Below are 16914 nucleotides of genomic sequence, written 5' to 3' on the forward strand. Positions count from 1 at the left end.
GGCATTAGCTCCCCAACACAACCAGCCTGTCAGCCACTCTAGCACTCTCCTCTATACCAGCCCTGCAGGTTGACAATAGATGTACCCCAGCCTCTGAGTCCCTTCAAAGTGTCCACCTGTGGTAACCAGCCCCTGGTCACTGGATACCCCCAGAAATCCCAGAGCCTCCATTCTCAAAGGAGCAGTGTGCCCCAATTTACCCATTTGGGTAAGATCACTGCTTCTGTACCAAGAACAGCACTTGAGTTCAGTTACAGTAAAACAAAAGGAAACTGGTTTAAGAAAGAATAGAGATTCAATCAGAAGCAAGTGTAAGCCATGTAAACAAATGGTTACATACATCACAAAATCATAAAATACAAACTAGGGCCTACATTTATTAATAGTCCCCTTTACTATTTAATAGAGTCAATTCTCACCCCAAAGTTCAGTCTTTTGCAACGCTTGCTAGCTCCAAAGAGCCACGGACCCAATCTTTCATGAAGCACCCCCACTCATAAAGGTACCTCCTCAGCGAGTGGATCCAGCATATCTTTCTCCATCCTGTGATATACTCAATCAGTTTTTATTCACAGAAAGTGTGATCCCCAGGCTGTCACATTGTTCCTTTTCACTTCCAAGTGCTTTCAATGTTTATAGTTTATCTTTGATGGTTTCCATTGACTTTTCTGTGTTGGTGCAACAATGGACAATGAAGCAATGCATTACATATTAGCCTGGGAGGGGTGACAACCAATGGTCCCTCTAATTTTTGACAGGCCGTGTGTGCAAAAAATTTCTTCTGTGCAAATTGTTGTGCTTCTGTGTAAATTTTTGTGCATGTGGTGTTTCGCCGTGCGCACGGGGTTTAGGATCTGTGTGTGTGTGCTCACACGCACAGCTTAGAGGGAACAGCGGTGACAATTCCCTCCTGCTTAAACTGGTCATCACTGAGACATTCTCCTTGTAAACCACTTTCATTCCAAGACCATAAGGGTGTAATTTTCAGTATAGTTACATTGTTCCTTAACTATTCCCCGTACACACATCCCACAATGATTATGAGTATCGATAAATTACAGGCTTTTAGTACAGATAGCACATGCTAGACTTCATGGATAACTATAATGAAAGCACTGTGTGTGCCATGTCTGAGACAGGAGTTGCTTGCAAAGAAGAGTGAACCCTTTGCTAGCTGGTACCAATGGAACGTGTCACAGTAAGACTTTTTTGTGGTGGTGGTGGGAGGGGGGAAGGGAAGGTGAGCAATCCCTAGTGTTGAATCCAGTGCAAGTCCAAGACCAGAAGTGAGAAAAGAAAAAGAAAAAGGTACAGAGGATTATTACTAGATGCAGTGGTAGAATGCTAGTGATCAGTAAAAGTCCCTCCCTGTAAATTGTAAGAACATGTTTCCTGGTAGAAAGTCCTTCACCCCACCCCCAGTGATACCACTGAATAAAATGTTTTCTTTGTTGGATTCTTACAGGTTTCTTTGGACCCACCTTGAATAGTTTTATCCATGTTCTCATGTACTCCTACTATGGATTTTCTGTCATTCCTTCCATGCGCAAGTATCTGTGGTGGAAGAAATACCTCACTCAGGCACAACTGGTACATTTCACTTTCTCTTTACTTCGAATAGATGTTTTTTGTCCAAAGAGGTGGCATAAAACAGTAACCTTGAATATAAATCTTTTGAAATGTGGCAGAGGAAGGACCTCTGATTCAAATTCCTGTACCCAAATTCAACCCCAAAGTCTTTGTTTTCAGATCGGATCCAAAAGCAGAAATCTTGTGGAAAAAACCTCATAGGGGTTCAGTATGATCAAATTCAAATTGTGCTGTCAAATCCAAATTCAGCCTCAAACACTAGAATAAACTTAATGTGGATCAAGATCTGAACAGGATCTACGGAGCCAATTTTCATAAGGAATATGTTTATTCAATACTATCTTAATTCATCTGAACTCAGAGTGAAACAGGACTGAAGTACTTAGCAAGTTATTTAAGCATGAGGATAGAATATCCAATTACTGTGGCTTTTAAAGTGTGGTTCTTCTCTGCAAAATAACTACATACATTAGACTTACTCCCTCAGTTTATTCAGTTACAGCTGCTTACTTCACTGATGATGTTTTTATTGCTTTTTATTCCCGTTAGAGCTGCAAAGTCAATACAGCTCTGGCTCACACAAGACCACTAGAATTGTTAACTAGGTTCTACTGTAGAATCCTTGTTGTTGGCGATACATGAGCCAGTGAGAATCCAGCTTGACCTGTCTGTACTAACAGAAGTTAAACACATACACACACACACACGAACAAACATCCTTTTACTTGTGAAGTTTTCAGATACTATTTGGCATCACTGAGAAACAGTCAATGTGCCCTCCTCCCCTTGTGCCATTTTTAGAGAGTAACTTTTAAGAGAAGAACCATTCTTTAAGTGAAGCATGTTCATAAATGCAAAAAGGCAGACATATTAACTTGACATAAGAGATACAAAACCTTACTATTAAGGCTAAGGATGTGAAATTGAGTTTTGCACCTACCTTAACAGCCATTTTCATTCCAAGTTTGTTGTTGTTGTTGTTTTTAACATAGCACATTGATTCTACTTATGGTTTAATTCTGATTTTAATTGTTTTAACCTTGTAGGATTACTGTCGGAGCCAAGCTTTTTAAAAGTGGACTCTAACTTGTCAGCATAAAAGAAAGATTTGCATACTTTTTCTGGCCGCCAATCTCTTCTTTCATTTAAAAGAAAATCTGGCCTCTATTCTGTATTTGTTTAAGGGTAAAAATCTTAGGATTCATTTGCAAGTAAATACAATGGGCCTGATTCTTGCTATCAATAGAAGTTCACTGTGTGCAGTACTTTCCAGGATTGAGCCAGTAAAGATTCAAATGTAGCAATAGTGCCATGCAGTATACTTTGACAGTGTCATGTTTGGGGGCACAATTAAGACCAGTGTGAGGCCGTATCACCACCTGTCCTGTAACCCTGGGTGCCTGAAATGCCCTACTGTTGTGCCTCACAACCTCGATGACAGCAGCCAGCATACAAGCATGCAGGTCACATCTTAAGCGTCTGTGTGCCATACATGCGTGGATCAGCAACTCTGACTCTCGCAGCCAGCCTGCAGCACAACAGTCTCACCATGGCTTCCACCAGCCTTGGTTACTACTAGCAGACTGACCCCAACACACTCCGTATTTTCCCAAAACCATGTACCCTTTAGTGTCTGGCCCTCTCCAGAACCACTCAGAGAAATAAGGTTAGTTGATCCTTTAAGACAGACAAAAGCTCATTGTAGATTAATTTAACTGGGGTAAATAACCCTTCCCATCAAACAAATCACTGAATTGGTTTATAGTAAAAATAAAACAGATCTAAATGGTTACATGCAAATAATAGTGAAAACATGCATCTAAAACTCTAGAACTTAGTTTAGTTAGGTATAGACTTTGTTCAAGATGGTTGATCTCACCAAACTGTCCTCCTTCCCAGCCATGGCTGACTTTTCCTCAGTCAGGACTTTCCACAGAAGTACAAGATGTAGTCTCCCTAGGTGAAAGATCTTTGCCTAAGCAGCTCTCTCACCTATATTCAGTTCCCAGAAATTCACCACCCTGCTGGTCAAAGGATCCATTTCTAATCAGCTTGCAAGAGAGCTTGGGTCTGTCTAGCGATGGATGTCAAAGATGGTTTCGGTCTTTGCTTAGATCTTCCAAAGTTCAATGACCTAGTTTCAAGAGGCAGGACGAAGTAGAGTTTCCATTGTTTTGATTCTACAATTCTTAAATTTACATAGGAGACAGGTAAATAGCTCTGCTGATCCCACCTGTCTGGCAGAGACCTGTTTCTCCCTTTGATTGGGCACAAATGTGAAGTCTAATATCAAGGAGTATCCATAATTCCCTAGTGTTAATATATATAAATATATTAAGCACCAGTGTGTCATAGGCTTTCATAAAACTGCTTATTTGATGAACTTTGTATACATTACTGTATTATTAATCAGTTGATTCAATTGCTTGTCACTTGAGGTTCAGACCCCGTCCATATAGCTCAGATAAAGTTTCTCTTTCCTTCTAGAAACTGTCTGCACCCGATTGTTAGCTTGATAGCTTTGTTTACCTAATATGTAAGTGGACCTTCACTCTCTCTGCCTGTTGACCAAGCATTCCTTTGTATAGGACAGACCTATTTGCCAACTCTCCCTGCCAGACCTGGCTTAAACACATTTTAGTCATTGTTTCAGCATATAGCCATCACACTTAATACACACCACATACATTACTCAAGAATATTAATGATGTATCAGTGAGATTTTAGATTTGGAATGATACATTACATGCTACCTTTTAAATAAATATCATGATACCATTGTGTGAGGTGTAATGAGTATGTCAGGCCTCACAAGTGTTGCTTTCTACAGTGTTGTAGCTGTGTCGGTCCCAGGATATTAGACAGACAAGATAGTTGAGGTAATATCTTTTTACCTGGTGAGAGAGAGAAGCTTTTGAGCTCCACAGAGCGCGTCTGTATAAGCTCAAAAGCTTGTCTGCCTCACCAACAGAAATTGGTCCAATAAAAAATTTATTATCTCACCTCCTTTGCCTCCAAGAGTTGCTAACACAGGATAACGAACCACAAATGGGCTTCTGTGTCATGAACAGTACACCATATTACTCAGTGAAGGAAGGTAGTATTCAGTAGTGATTCTAGGAGACACTCCATAGGTCGTAAACCACCCCCCTCCATTATTTATGGCCTTCTTCATAGAAGATGGACACTACTAAATCATGGGAAATGCACCACTGATTAAAAAGTCATAAAAGCTATTAATTATTAAAATGATATACTGCTCAGTCAACTTTCCTATAGAGCTTTAAAATTGTATGACTTGAAAAAGCTTTGCATCAGCTACTGAGATGCATCAAAGTCTCTCCAAAGCAGGAAATGTAACCATAGTACAATAAGAAAATGCAAAATCACAGAAAGATGCGAGAGCACAAGACAAACATTCTCTGATTTAGAAAAATCTGCTTTAGGCTTTGTGTACTGGATCCAGACATGTGCCCTTTGTAGTCAGCATTAATACATCAGAATTAAGAATTATGCTGTTTCAAAAACATATCATGCTGTGCTCCTTACTGGTAGAAGCATGTTCTCTACACATTTGCATTTTAAAGAAGGCTTCTTTATTCTTATTTTGGGAACAGACTAGCAAAAAAAGCTCTAAAATGGTCTTGTGAAAATGTGTATTCTTGGAATCAGGAGTGCATCTTAGGTCTAAGTAGCTGATGCAAAGCTTTTTCAAGTCATACAATATTTGTTTTCCTACACACTTAAAACAGAAGAATGCCTCATTCTAAATAAACTATATACAGTACATTGGTTCCAGGGAGTACCGCATAATTCAGTTGGTTGGACAGGGTCATATGATCCAGCTAATTAGGCCGTGTTTGGTAATCCAGAAAAGTGAGATCTTTTGCAGCTCCCCTCCCCATCTCATTTCTGCTTTATTTGCTGTCTTCTTACACCTACACACAGTTCTTTACCTGACCCAGACTTCTAGTTTCGCCTTTAAAATGGATGTTCTATTTTTAGCTCAGTCTTCTGAAATGGCTTCCTCAGGTCTCAGATATTCCTCAGGTTTCTCTCAGGTTCTGCTTTAAAGATGATGCTGTAGGTGGCACAAGAAGTGTTCTAGGGGACATCACAGCCCCATTAAAAGAGAATAGCTACCAGTTTGCCAGCCAGTCCTGTAAGAAAACTTGTGTTTTCAAAAGTATCTATAAAATGCCAACCCTTAATTCTTTAGACCTTATATGAGAATAATTCTTACAGCCTCAGAACAATGCCCCCAACATAACACTCACAAACTAAAAAAAATTATAATATGGAGATTGCATAGGAAATACCTGATTAAATGATCACCATCCTCTTTCCTGAAAATGCTCAAATAGTAATAACCCCCCCCCAAAAAAAATAATCTCATCTAAATTTATATAAATAAAATGTCTGATCTATCTTTTACAGATTCAGTTTCTGCTCACCATTATCCACACTCTTAGTGCAGCTGTGAAGCCATGTGGATTTCCTTTTGGTTGTCTCATGTTCCAGTCTTCATACATGGCCACACTGGTTATTCTGTTTATAAACTTTTATATTAAGGTAAGTTGGGGAATGTAAAAATCATACACTGAGGTCTGATTTCAGGTTATATTTATTTATCAAGCTCCTGATTTGCTGATGAGTGCAGCTTTCTGTGAATTTACACCACCATGCACTGTGCTACCAGCAATCAGAGATCTGGAATGTTTTGCCAAATGGACTGATATAAGAAATCTTAATACAATCAAATTTTGGTAGCATTTTATTAAAAGAAAATACCAGATTTTTTTGGTTTTGGTGGGTGGGTGTTTGTTGTTTTTGTTTTGTTTTGTTTTTTTTGCTATTATAGCAGTTGAGAAATATGGATGTTGTAAACTATGTAAAAAGACATACCTTCAAAAATTAAGTGATCCCGAGTTCAGGGAGATGCCATTTCCTTTCTCATTAAGTGCCCAATTCTACAGTGTTCTGAGCACTTTCTGCAAGCTCCTTTCTGTCCTCAACTGCCAATAAAAATAGCAAAGGAAATACAGTGACAGATAATAAGTGTTAACTTTTGAGCATTAAGGGCCTAACTGAAGTCAGTAGAAGGACCTCAGCAAATTCAGCAGGCACTGGATCAGGCTAGAAGAACTAATCCTTCCAGCCTTCCTTGCGCAGTTAGCCCCATTGACTCCATCAGAACTACTAACATAAGGTTTATTCTCAAGAGTGAAGGCAGGCACTATCAAGCCAAAAATACAGATGCAATAGGCAATATGAAATGTCAGGCAATTCTAAGAGTAATGAATAACGGTCATGGATTTTCTTTTAAACTTTATATTGGGGGTGGAGTGGTGCCTTTTTTCATTTTTTATTACCTTTTTTTTAAATATAAAGAAAAATCAAGTACATGCAAATAAGCAGTAGGACTTATTTAGAATAGATGTAGAAAATATGCAGGAATATCCAAAACCCTGTACAACTTTATTGATGGAGAACAGAAGAGAATTCTCGTGAAAACAGTATCATTAAATGGAGAATTCTGTATAATAAACTGCAAAATACATTTTAAAACAGAAAAAATATATAGGCATTCCTAACCGAACCATTTATATTAATCAGTTAATCATAAAGTGTCAGATTTACCTTGATAAATTGTCTAAGTATCTATCATGGAATCTGGCCCACTTCAAATCGATGGCAAAACTCCCATTGGATTTCAGTGAGGCCAGAATTTCACCCCTGCATTTGTTTGTGTTTTTTTTTAAACTGTTAACACAACTTTTTTAACAGATGTTTGGGATTTAAACCAGACCTTCTTTCAATGTATTCTGTCCAACTAGGTTAAATGTAAGAGGCCAAATTATGTCCTCAATTCCACTAATCATTTTAAATTCAGAGCAATTCTACTGAGGTTAGGGGGGTACTCTGCATTTTCAACCATGCAGCAGAGCAGAGTTTGGCCAAAAGGAGTTAGTTATGCTTAATATATCCTTGCTTATAAAAAAGAAAAAAACAAAAAAAAAAACAAAAAATACCAGGCAGTCGCTGCAAAATGCAAGTTCCAGCCTCAAAGACTGAATTTGGTGCTGTTTTAATACAATGAGCCTTTTATCACTGGATAACCCTGTTGTAATGGCTGCAAATTAAGAAAAATTCAGGCAGAGTAAGTGATGTGTATATTAAAATGCCTTATCCAATACCCGTGGAAGAATGGGGCATCAGATGGGGCCAACAATGAGCTGTGTCTCAAATTACATCCTTGTAGCCAGTTGATCAGATAAAAAAAAATTGGACAGACTTTCATGCAAGATAATAGTTGAATTCAACTCCCTAGTAGGTCTCACATCCTATCCATACAATTTAAACAGTGTTCAATGTATACTGAACAGGTTTTGAGGCATTACTTTCATTTCACTTTCATTTTTAAATGCATGCTTGGAAATATCATCCTACTGTAGAAGTGAATTGAAAGAAATTTCTTATTTTTTCCCCATCCTTACATTTTCCCATATAATTTTTAAATTTTGATATGCTGATTCAGGGTACAAAACTCCAAGAAAGAAAGAGTAGAATTTTGATATAATTTTACATGTTTCCCCAGTCTTAACACAAACGAGTAGCAGTATCTGTTTTAGGAAGCTTTACGTTTAGGTCTTGTCTACACTGGCAAGTTTCTGTGCAATAAAGCAGCTTTTTTCAGTGTCAATCCCGAGGTGTACACACCGCCAAGCCACTTAGTGTGCAGAAACTGTGCCGTTGCAGCACATGGTGCTATAAAAAAAAAAAAAAAACCCAAACCCCACCCCCACCTCCCCCGACGAGAGGCGTGCAGCTTTCTGCACCAGGGCTACAGCACCGCAGTGCCAGTGTAGACATCCTGGTCGATTACAGCGCTGCAGTTGGCCTGTGGGAGATGTCCCACAATGCCTGTTCTCACCTCTCTGGTCATCGGTTTGAACTCTACTGCCCTGCCCTCAGGTGGCCAACCGTGAGCCCCCCGCCCCTTAAATTCCTTAGGAATGTTGAAAGTCCCCTTCCTGTTTGCTCAGTGACACATGCAGTGGTCTCAGCGCATCTTTCCAGGTGGACATGCCTGCTCCACGCACCAGGCGATCCCCCACTTGAAGCAATGCCAAGCTGCTGGACCTCAGCATTTGGGGAGAGGAGGCTGTCCAGTCCCAGCTGTTCTCCAGCCATAGGAATTAAGATACCCCATGACAGAAAGAGGCCATGACTGGGACACACTGCAGTGCAGGGTCACAGTGAAGGAGCTGCGGAACACCTACCACAAGGCACCAGAGGCAAACCGCCGCTCTGGTGCTGCACCCACGCGCTGTCGGTTCTACAGAGAGCTGGATGCAATACTTGCCAGCAACTCTACCTCCACTGTGAAGACCATTGTGGATACTTCGGAGGTTCATGTGCCAGTCAAGAGTGCACCAAGCCAGGAAGAGGAAATCTTGGATGAGGAGGGGGAGGGGGGACCCAGAGGCAGAGGACAACTCGGAGGCCAGAGATGCATGCAGCCAGGAGCTCCTCTCTATCCCAGGGGAGGCTAGCCAGTCACAGCAGTTGGAGCTTGGTGAAGCGCAAACAGGAGAGGAGGCCCGTGGTAAGTGGCTTTGATTCTGGGAATTGCTGAAGCGAGTTGTTGGGGACAGGAGGGTTGAAGAAAGCAGTCTTGTGTCTGTATGATGTGCGTACCACCACATGCCTAGTCTGAGCAGCGGAACAGGGTGTTGATTGACTCCCTCACTTCACAGGAATCTGCCTCACGGATCTCCACAAAACCCTCATGGAGCCACAGTCTTGGAGAAGACCCTCCCTTGCTTCCCTGCTCACCCTCAGCCTCAAGATATCTTCCATAAGGAATATAGCCTGTGGAAAATGTGGGGACAGGAATGATTAAAAGGCCCCACACACACAGTGCTGGCTCTCCCCAAGAGCCACATGCCCAGTGTGCAGCAGGGTCCAGGAAGAGTGATTTCCCCTGCCCCTGCAGTTACTCACCATTTTGGGGGCTTTGTGGCTCATGTGTGCTTGCCTGGGGTCAGCCAGTGACAGGTATGTGAATAGTGGCTGTGTTTTAAATCACCGAATCAGTGGTCTCTGTGTTGCAAACACTGCTTCTGTAAAACGTTGCATTTTGGCTTCACAGAGATGACCTTGGGAGCCCATATTCCCTCTTTGTTATTGCCAGCTGAAGTGCTGCACAGAATTAGAAAGCAGCCATGAAAAACTAAAGAGGACTTTCTGCGTGATGTCATGATGCACTCTGCGGCCAAAAAACATGAATTGAAGGAGTGGCGGGACAGCAAGGAAAGGGACCGAAAGGAGAATGTTGTGGCATGCCAGAATGAAGCCACGCAGCAGCTCAAACATTATGGAGTGCCAAGCGGACATGTTCCAGGAGCTATTAGCAGCTCTGCGCCTGCCCACCCCTGCAGCTTCTGTCACAAAACACTTTCCTATGCTCCCCTGGATACTGCCAACACACTCTTATCAACCTCCTGGCTCCAGTCTGTACCCGCTGCATTCCACTCCTGCCCCATCACAGTCCAGCCCTGTGGACTTCCAGTACCCACTGCACTCAACACCCATCCCTCTGTAGTTGAGCCCTGCTGAAGAACAGTACCCGCTGCATTGTACTCCAAAGGACAAGGTTGCATAGGATACCTGGACATACACAAATCTTTAACCGTCCCGGAACCCCACCTCCTCTTGGGACCTTCCCTTCCCCCATCCTCCTCAGCACGGATGTATTTTTTTGTTTGTCTCTCTCCTCCAGTTGTTTAATAAAAAAGAATTGTGTTGGTTTGAAAGCCGTCTTTATTCCATCAACTGAAAGCAAACAGAGACCTGAAAAGCAACAGGCAATTTTCTTAAACCTTCACAATGCATCGTCTGCACCTATCACAATCGCCTCCTAGCATTACAAGCACTGCACTCCTGAGCATAGCAACAAATATTAGTGGACTTCAGCTTCAGATTGCTGCCTCAAGGCATCCCTGATCCTTATGGCCCCATGCTGCGCCCGTCTAATAGCCCTGGTCTCTGGCTGTTCAAATTCAGCCTCCAGGCGCTGAGTCTCAGTGGTCCAGCCCTGAGTGAAACTTTCACCCTTCCCTTCACAATTATGATGGAGCATACCACATGTGGCTATATAGTGTCATTGGCCAGGTCCAGCCTCCCATATAGGCAGCACCAGTGGGCCTTTAAATGGCCAAAAGCACACTCAGCATTCATTCTGTGCTTGCTCAGCCTGTTGAACCACTCCTTTCTGCTGTCAAGGTTCCCTGTGTATGGCTTCATAAGCCATGGCATTAAGAGGTAGGCGGGGTCTCCCAGGATCACAATGGGCATTTTGACTTCCCCTACAGCGATCTTCTGATCCGGGAAGAAACCCCCTGCTTGCAGCTTCCTGAACAGGCCAATGTTCCGAAAGATGTTTGTGTCATGCACCTTTCTGGACCAGCCTGCGTTAATGTCTGTGAAACTCCCACAGTGATCCACAAGTGCCTGGAGAACCATTGAGAAATACCCCTTCCGATTAATGTACTCGGTGGCTAGGTGGTCTGGTGCCAGAATTGGAATATGCGTGCCATCTATCGCCCCTCTGCAGTAAGGGAAGCCCATTTGTGCAAAGCCATCCACAATGTCACGCACTTTGCCCAGAGTCATGGTCTTTCGGAGCAGAATGTGATTAATGGCCCTGCAGACTTCCGTTAACACGCGTCCAAAGGTAGACTTTCCCACTCCGAACTGGTTAGCGACCGATCGGTAGCAATCTGGAGTAGCCAACTTCCACAATCACCACGCGCTTCACCAGCAACAGGGCAGCTCTCATTCTCGTGTCCTTGCGCCGCAGGGCTGGGGCGAGCTCATCACACAGTCCCATGAACGTGGCTTTCCTCATGTGAAAGTTCTGCAGCCATTGCTCGTCATCCCAGACGTGCATCATGATGTGATCCCACCACTCAGTGCTTGTTTCCCAAGCCCAGAAGCGGCGTTCCACTGCGGTCAGCACCTCCGTGAATGCCACAAGCAATCTCGTGTTGTAGCTACTATGTGTGGCGAGATCAATGTTGAACTCCTCTTGCATTTGTAGTGTAAGGAATAACTCCACTGCCCCTCATGACATGTTGGTCAGAGCAAGCAGCAGACTGGTCAGCAGTGCGGGATCCGTTCCTGTAGCCCGAAGAGACAGGGCGCGCAGTACACAAACCGTTGAAAGATGGTGCCAAATGCGGACGGAAGCACAGGGATTGCTGGGATGTGAAGCAATGCATCACAGGGCATTGGGACAGGACCCAGGATGCCCCGCGACCCCCTCCACCTTCCCACAACTCTAAGCGGAAGAAGAGGAAGAGATGCCCTGTGGGATAGCTGCCCAGAGTGCACTGCTCCGAATACCGCTGCAAGTGTGAACACGCTATTGTGGAGGCAGCTGTCAGTGTGAACACACAACAGCGGTTTCCCCTCAGTGCTCTCTGAGTGGCGCTGTAACTGCCCGCAATGTAACTCTGCCAGTTTAGACCTATTTTAAGAGATTAGGTAAGGCAAGTCAAAGAGAATAATAACCCCTGATCTTGTTGAAATCAGTATTTAGACTATTGATCAATTATTATTAATTATTGAAAAGAGATTAACTACTGATCAACATAGATGCCCACTTCAACTTGTCTGCATTTTCCTCAGTAGAATGCATGCCCATTAACGTCTAGTTTCTCATTTACCAGTTGGGATGATGAACAGGCCTGTTGAAAGACCACAAACTGTTCTATGTGAGTCAAAGAAATATTGGCATACATCGGCAAACATTACTAGTTGTAAGTAAAGGACTCTGGCTAGAGGCTGTAGAGGAGGATGAAAGAAAAGGAACCTCTATCAATTTTTAATATTTTGGAGAGGCTCATATAGAAAGAGCATTATTAGAAAAAGTCAACAGGCATTGGTGCTTAGCTCTAAAAGCGAGCATCAAATTGAAGAAGTGTCAGGTGCAATTTACATTTCTCAAGTTTGTAAATGGAAAATAATTTTAGAAATTATACATGACAGGAAAGTTAAGACATATCATTTTAAAATATCAGCTCTACAGTATGCGGTTTGGAGCCTGCTGAGATCTGTTAAAATAAACAGGTTGAGGTTGCCGAAATAAATCGGTTAGTCTTTAAGGTGCCATCAGACTCCTCGTTGTTTTTGTGGATACAGACTAACACAGCTATCCCTCTGATACTTGTTAAAGTAAATGTTTGCTTTAGATAGATTGGATGGATAGATTAGATAGATCAAAAGGGAAGAAAATTAAATGAGACCCACAAAGTACAGTCAATGAAAGACACAGTGATGTGTCTAGTACTCAGAACACAGTAGCTCAAGGGTTCTGGTCTAAGCAGAAGTGACCCATCATCCTGTTCTATTAGGGTTCCTATCCTGCACTCATCATGGTGGTATGTTACAGTCATTTGGTGGCCTTTGTGAAATGTTTTACTTTCCCCCCCTCTTGGTTTTTATATAGTTCTTATCACTCCAGCATCTGAGCTCCTCACAATCATTGATTAAATTAACCCTTACAATAGCCCTGTGAGGTAGTAAAGTATTAGGACTATGACTCAGATGATCTGGCTCTGCCATAGACCTTGGACAGTCCCTTTGTGCCTCGATTCCTCATATGGAAAATGGGGATAATAGCACTTCCTTTGCCTGTGTTGTTTATTTCAGTCTTTGGGGCAGGGGCTGTTTCTTACTCTATGTGTATATACAGTGCCTAGCACAATGGGTCCTTTGTCTCAGTCGAGATCTTTAGGTGTTACAGTAATACCAATAAATACATCCTATATTGTACATAGCATAGCTCTCTTAGTTCAACCTATAAGCAGATACGTATTTGCCTCTAGAGAACAGCTGAGAGCTCAAGTCAAACTTTTACAATTAATTGTAAGAAGTACATTGGTGTGTGTGTGGGGGGGAGGGGAATGCTTCTACTAAATTAAATCAATTATTTACCTTGGGATTTTGCTCTTTATAGACATATCAGAAAAGGCCTTCAAGAACCGATCTGAAGAAGGTCCCTCCTGTGACAGAAATCAGGAATGGTTTCCATAAAGACTACTTTGCTGCAGCCAATGGGGTACTGAACAATAAGAAAGCACAATAAGTACAGTAACTAAATACTACATTTTTTTATTTAGAAAAAGTGAAAAATACTACAAAGAGAGACTGAGTTACAAGACAGTTTTAGTGTAAACTCTGACTCAGTTTGGTTACATTTATCAGGTCTTTGTACCAGACATTTATTAATGTTTTGCTATTTAGATTTTAACAGCGTGTAGCTTTAAGTGCTTTGTCCAAGATCACCATCAAAATGAGAGAGGCCATGAGAGACATCATCCCCTTCCCACATGCAAAGGTACATTCATCAATCTCTAATGCTGACACAATGCCTTACAAAACATTTCACTGGGAAACCCAAAGAGTGGTCACATTTTCGTGGTAGCCTTCAAAAAGGTAGGGTTTTATTCAGACTAAAAGTTTTTGGCACATCCTGTGTACATGGAGGGTCTCCAGAGTGTCATATTCGTTCGCTGACTTAAGCTAAAAGGCAGCTGAGTGGTCAACCTGTTTTGACTAATTTAGCCGAGACCACCTATGGAAATCAAACAGGATAGATAATTCATATCAATGCCCAACTCCATTAGCACCCCATTCAGCCCCTTCACAGCCTCTCTCAAAACACACTCCATCATGTGTCAGTCCTGAGGACATCAATCCTCCCTCCATCATCGTAAAAATTATTTTCATTTCTGGAAAATAATGCAACTAATGGCAGAATTAGTGTCATAGTCCCTGTGCCCCACATTTACAACTTCAGCATGCACAGAAATATGCACCACACATATTTGCTTTATGCCTAATCCAAAACTCTTTGAAGACAACGGGAGTCTGTTGACTTTGGTGGGTTTTGGAACAGGTTTACAGTCTCTTTGGCCTTGTCTAGATTAGGATTTAAAGGTGTGATGTTAGATGCAGTAACCTAACTCCATTTAATTTACTCCTTTGAGAACTCTAGTTGAGACAAAGCAGTTGTGCTTTAGAGGGTGCTGGTTGGTCCAGTTAAAGCTAGAAGAAATTTCTGCGTAAATTCTTGACCACTTGTCACCAAAGCAGAGTTGACAGGAAATCCCATGATTTTTAATTTAATTTAAAAAAATAACCTAGTGAGGACAAGCCCTTAAAAGCCACAAAGAGTCTCAAATGCATGTGAAAGAAAATACCAATGCACAAGCAACATGTGAGAATCAAATTCACATGCTATATGAGAAAGGGCTCTGGAAGAGCAATTGAACCTTAAAAGGAGTGAATCCCACAGAATCCAGGACACATCCTATAGGAATTGCCATATCAGAACTGATCAGTAGTCCATCACTCCAATCTCCAACAGTCACTTACGGAGAGTGCATCATATGAAGATGTAAAAAAGTACCAGATTGTGCTACTGTATTCTGTAAAGAAGGATGGAGGAGAAATTATTTCCTATCTGTAGCTATTGAGCTGGTTGTGCCTTGAAGTAAGGAGATCATTGGCCCTTGTAATTTTATCCTTACAGATACTATTCTTAGTCAAATAAATGCTATTAGTCAATTTTATTTACTCTTACCAAACTATTCACCTCAGTAACATCCTGCAGCAGTGAGTTCCCTAGGTTAACTGGACATTCCTTTTTAAAAAGTATTTCCCCATATCCATTTCATTTATTTATTTTTGCATTTACCTGCCTAGTCCCATCCTATTCCTGTATTATGAGACAGAGCAGAGCACATCTCCTCTAATTCTCTTTTTCAAACTAAGTAGTTCTAGCTTCTTCAAACCCCTCTTATATGGAAACACTGCTAACTCAAAAAATCTCTCTAGTAATTTTTTACTGCCCTTTACTAGATAACGAACATAAATCCCATCCCAGCAGCTCCCACAAGTTCCAAAAGCTTTGTAGAAATGCTATTGACCGGCCCTCTCTCTCATTGGCTTGTTGAGGTGAGCACCTGAGAGAGCAGAGGTACCGAAGGGATGGGAGAACTTCCAAATCCCTGGCCACAAATTCTCCCAGCCTGCCTGGTGACTCCACTCTCTCTTCTGACTAAGCCCATGGCCCCAGAAGTAGCACATGTGAAGAGACAGCCAACTGCCTCAGGGAATAGCGTATGCAGGCAGACACCAGGTTAAGTGAGTAGAGATATTAGTAGAAGGAAGAAGGGGCAGACACACTAGGGACTTGGAAGCAATAAGAAGAGGAGCAGATTGAGGTGATGGGATAATATAGGAGAGGATGAACATTTTCGATCAGTGGGAAGAATGGGAAGGGGTCATTTCAGAGTTCAGTCTGAATGCGTGCCTGTAAGCCCATGGACCTGTCTGAAGAGAGTCAGATCCCTGATTTGGCCCTCTTCTAGTTATGACTCTGACTGCTTGAATGCAACCATTATGCTGAAGCAGAAGATTGAAATCCCCACTGCAGCACAGACAGCTCATTTAAGCAGCCTTGTTACTGTGCAATGTCTTAATACATCAGATTACCAAAACTAGCTGCAGTAGTCAAGTATTTAAATAAATGACACTGGAATATCTTTTAACTCCTGCTCATTGCATCACACAGTCACATTCTTGCTCCTCCTTGAGCTGATGTCTTCATTCTGTCCACAATGCAAGTCTCACCCTTCCCAGACACCTTTAAAAAAAAAAAAACTAGATTCAGAATTAATCAGCATGAATGAATAGCTTAAGCTGGCTCTTCAAAAAGACCTTGCTTGGCAGTTCTCTCCAATAAACATTGTAAGAATCCCAAGAAGTGAGCAACTAGACAATCGGATTCAAATGGGAAGTTAGAGACAAGGTGGGTGAGATAATATCTTCTATTGGTGGGAGAGACAAGCTTTCAATCTACACAGAGCTCTTTTTCAGGTCACTGAAAGACATCATCCCATCCATCTTGTCTCTCCAATATCCTGGGACCAACATGGCTACAACAACACTGCAAACCTCAAATGGGAAGTGAAAGTTCTTTAAATGTGTGTAAAACGTTGGAAGACCTTGCAGGTGTAGATTTTGTATGAGAAATGTCTCCAGCTGTGATGGGCACAGACAAAAGCAGGTCAACTGACTAGATGGGGGAGGAGGAGGCAGCTGGTCAATGACTAGAAGTAAGTTGAAATGATGGGTTATTAGACTTAGGAGCTAGTGCCTAGGCACCACTTGTCACCAAAGCAGCTGACAGGAAATCCCATGATTTTTCATATAGTCAGTTGTCACTCTGCCTCTCAGACACATTACTAG

At 42.0% G+C, this 16914-nt stretch overlaps 1 protein-coding gene across 1 annotated transcript in view; it reads left to right on the top strand.

Moving 5' to 3' along the window:
* The window catches only part of ELOVL2 (ELOVL fatty acid elongase 2), an 87281-nt gene extending 71418 nt beyond the window's left edge, over nt 1–15863 (top strand). The window contains exons 6-8 of the mRNA XM_074944885.1: nt 1466–1590; nt 6028–6162; nt 13616–15863. Coding sequence (XP_074800986.1) covers nt 1466–1590; nt 6028–6162; nt 13616–13744 — 389 coding nt within the window. The 3' untranslated portion in view covers nt 13745–15863. The remainder of the gene's footprint in view (nt 1–1465; nt 1591–6027; nt 6163–13615) is intronic.
* The last annotated feature ends 1051 nt before the right edge of the window (nt 15864–16914 follow it).

The sequence above is a fragment of the Natator depressus genome, chromosome 2 (genome assembly GCF_965152275.1).
Source record: "Natator depressus isolate rNatDep1 chromosome 2, rNatDep2.hap1, whole genome shotgun sequence".
NCBI classification, from domain to species: Eukaryota; Metazoa; Chordata; order Testudines; family Cheloniidae; genus Natator; species Natator depressus.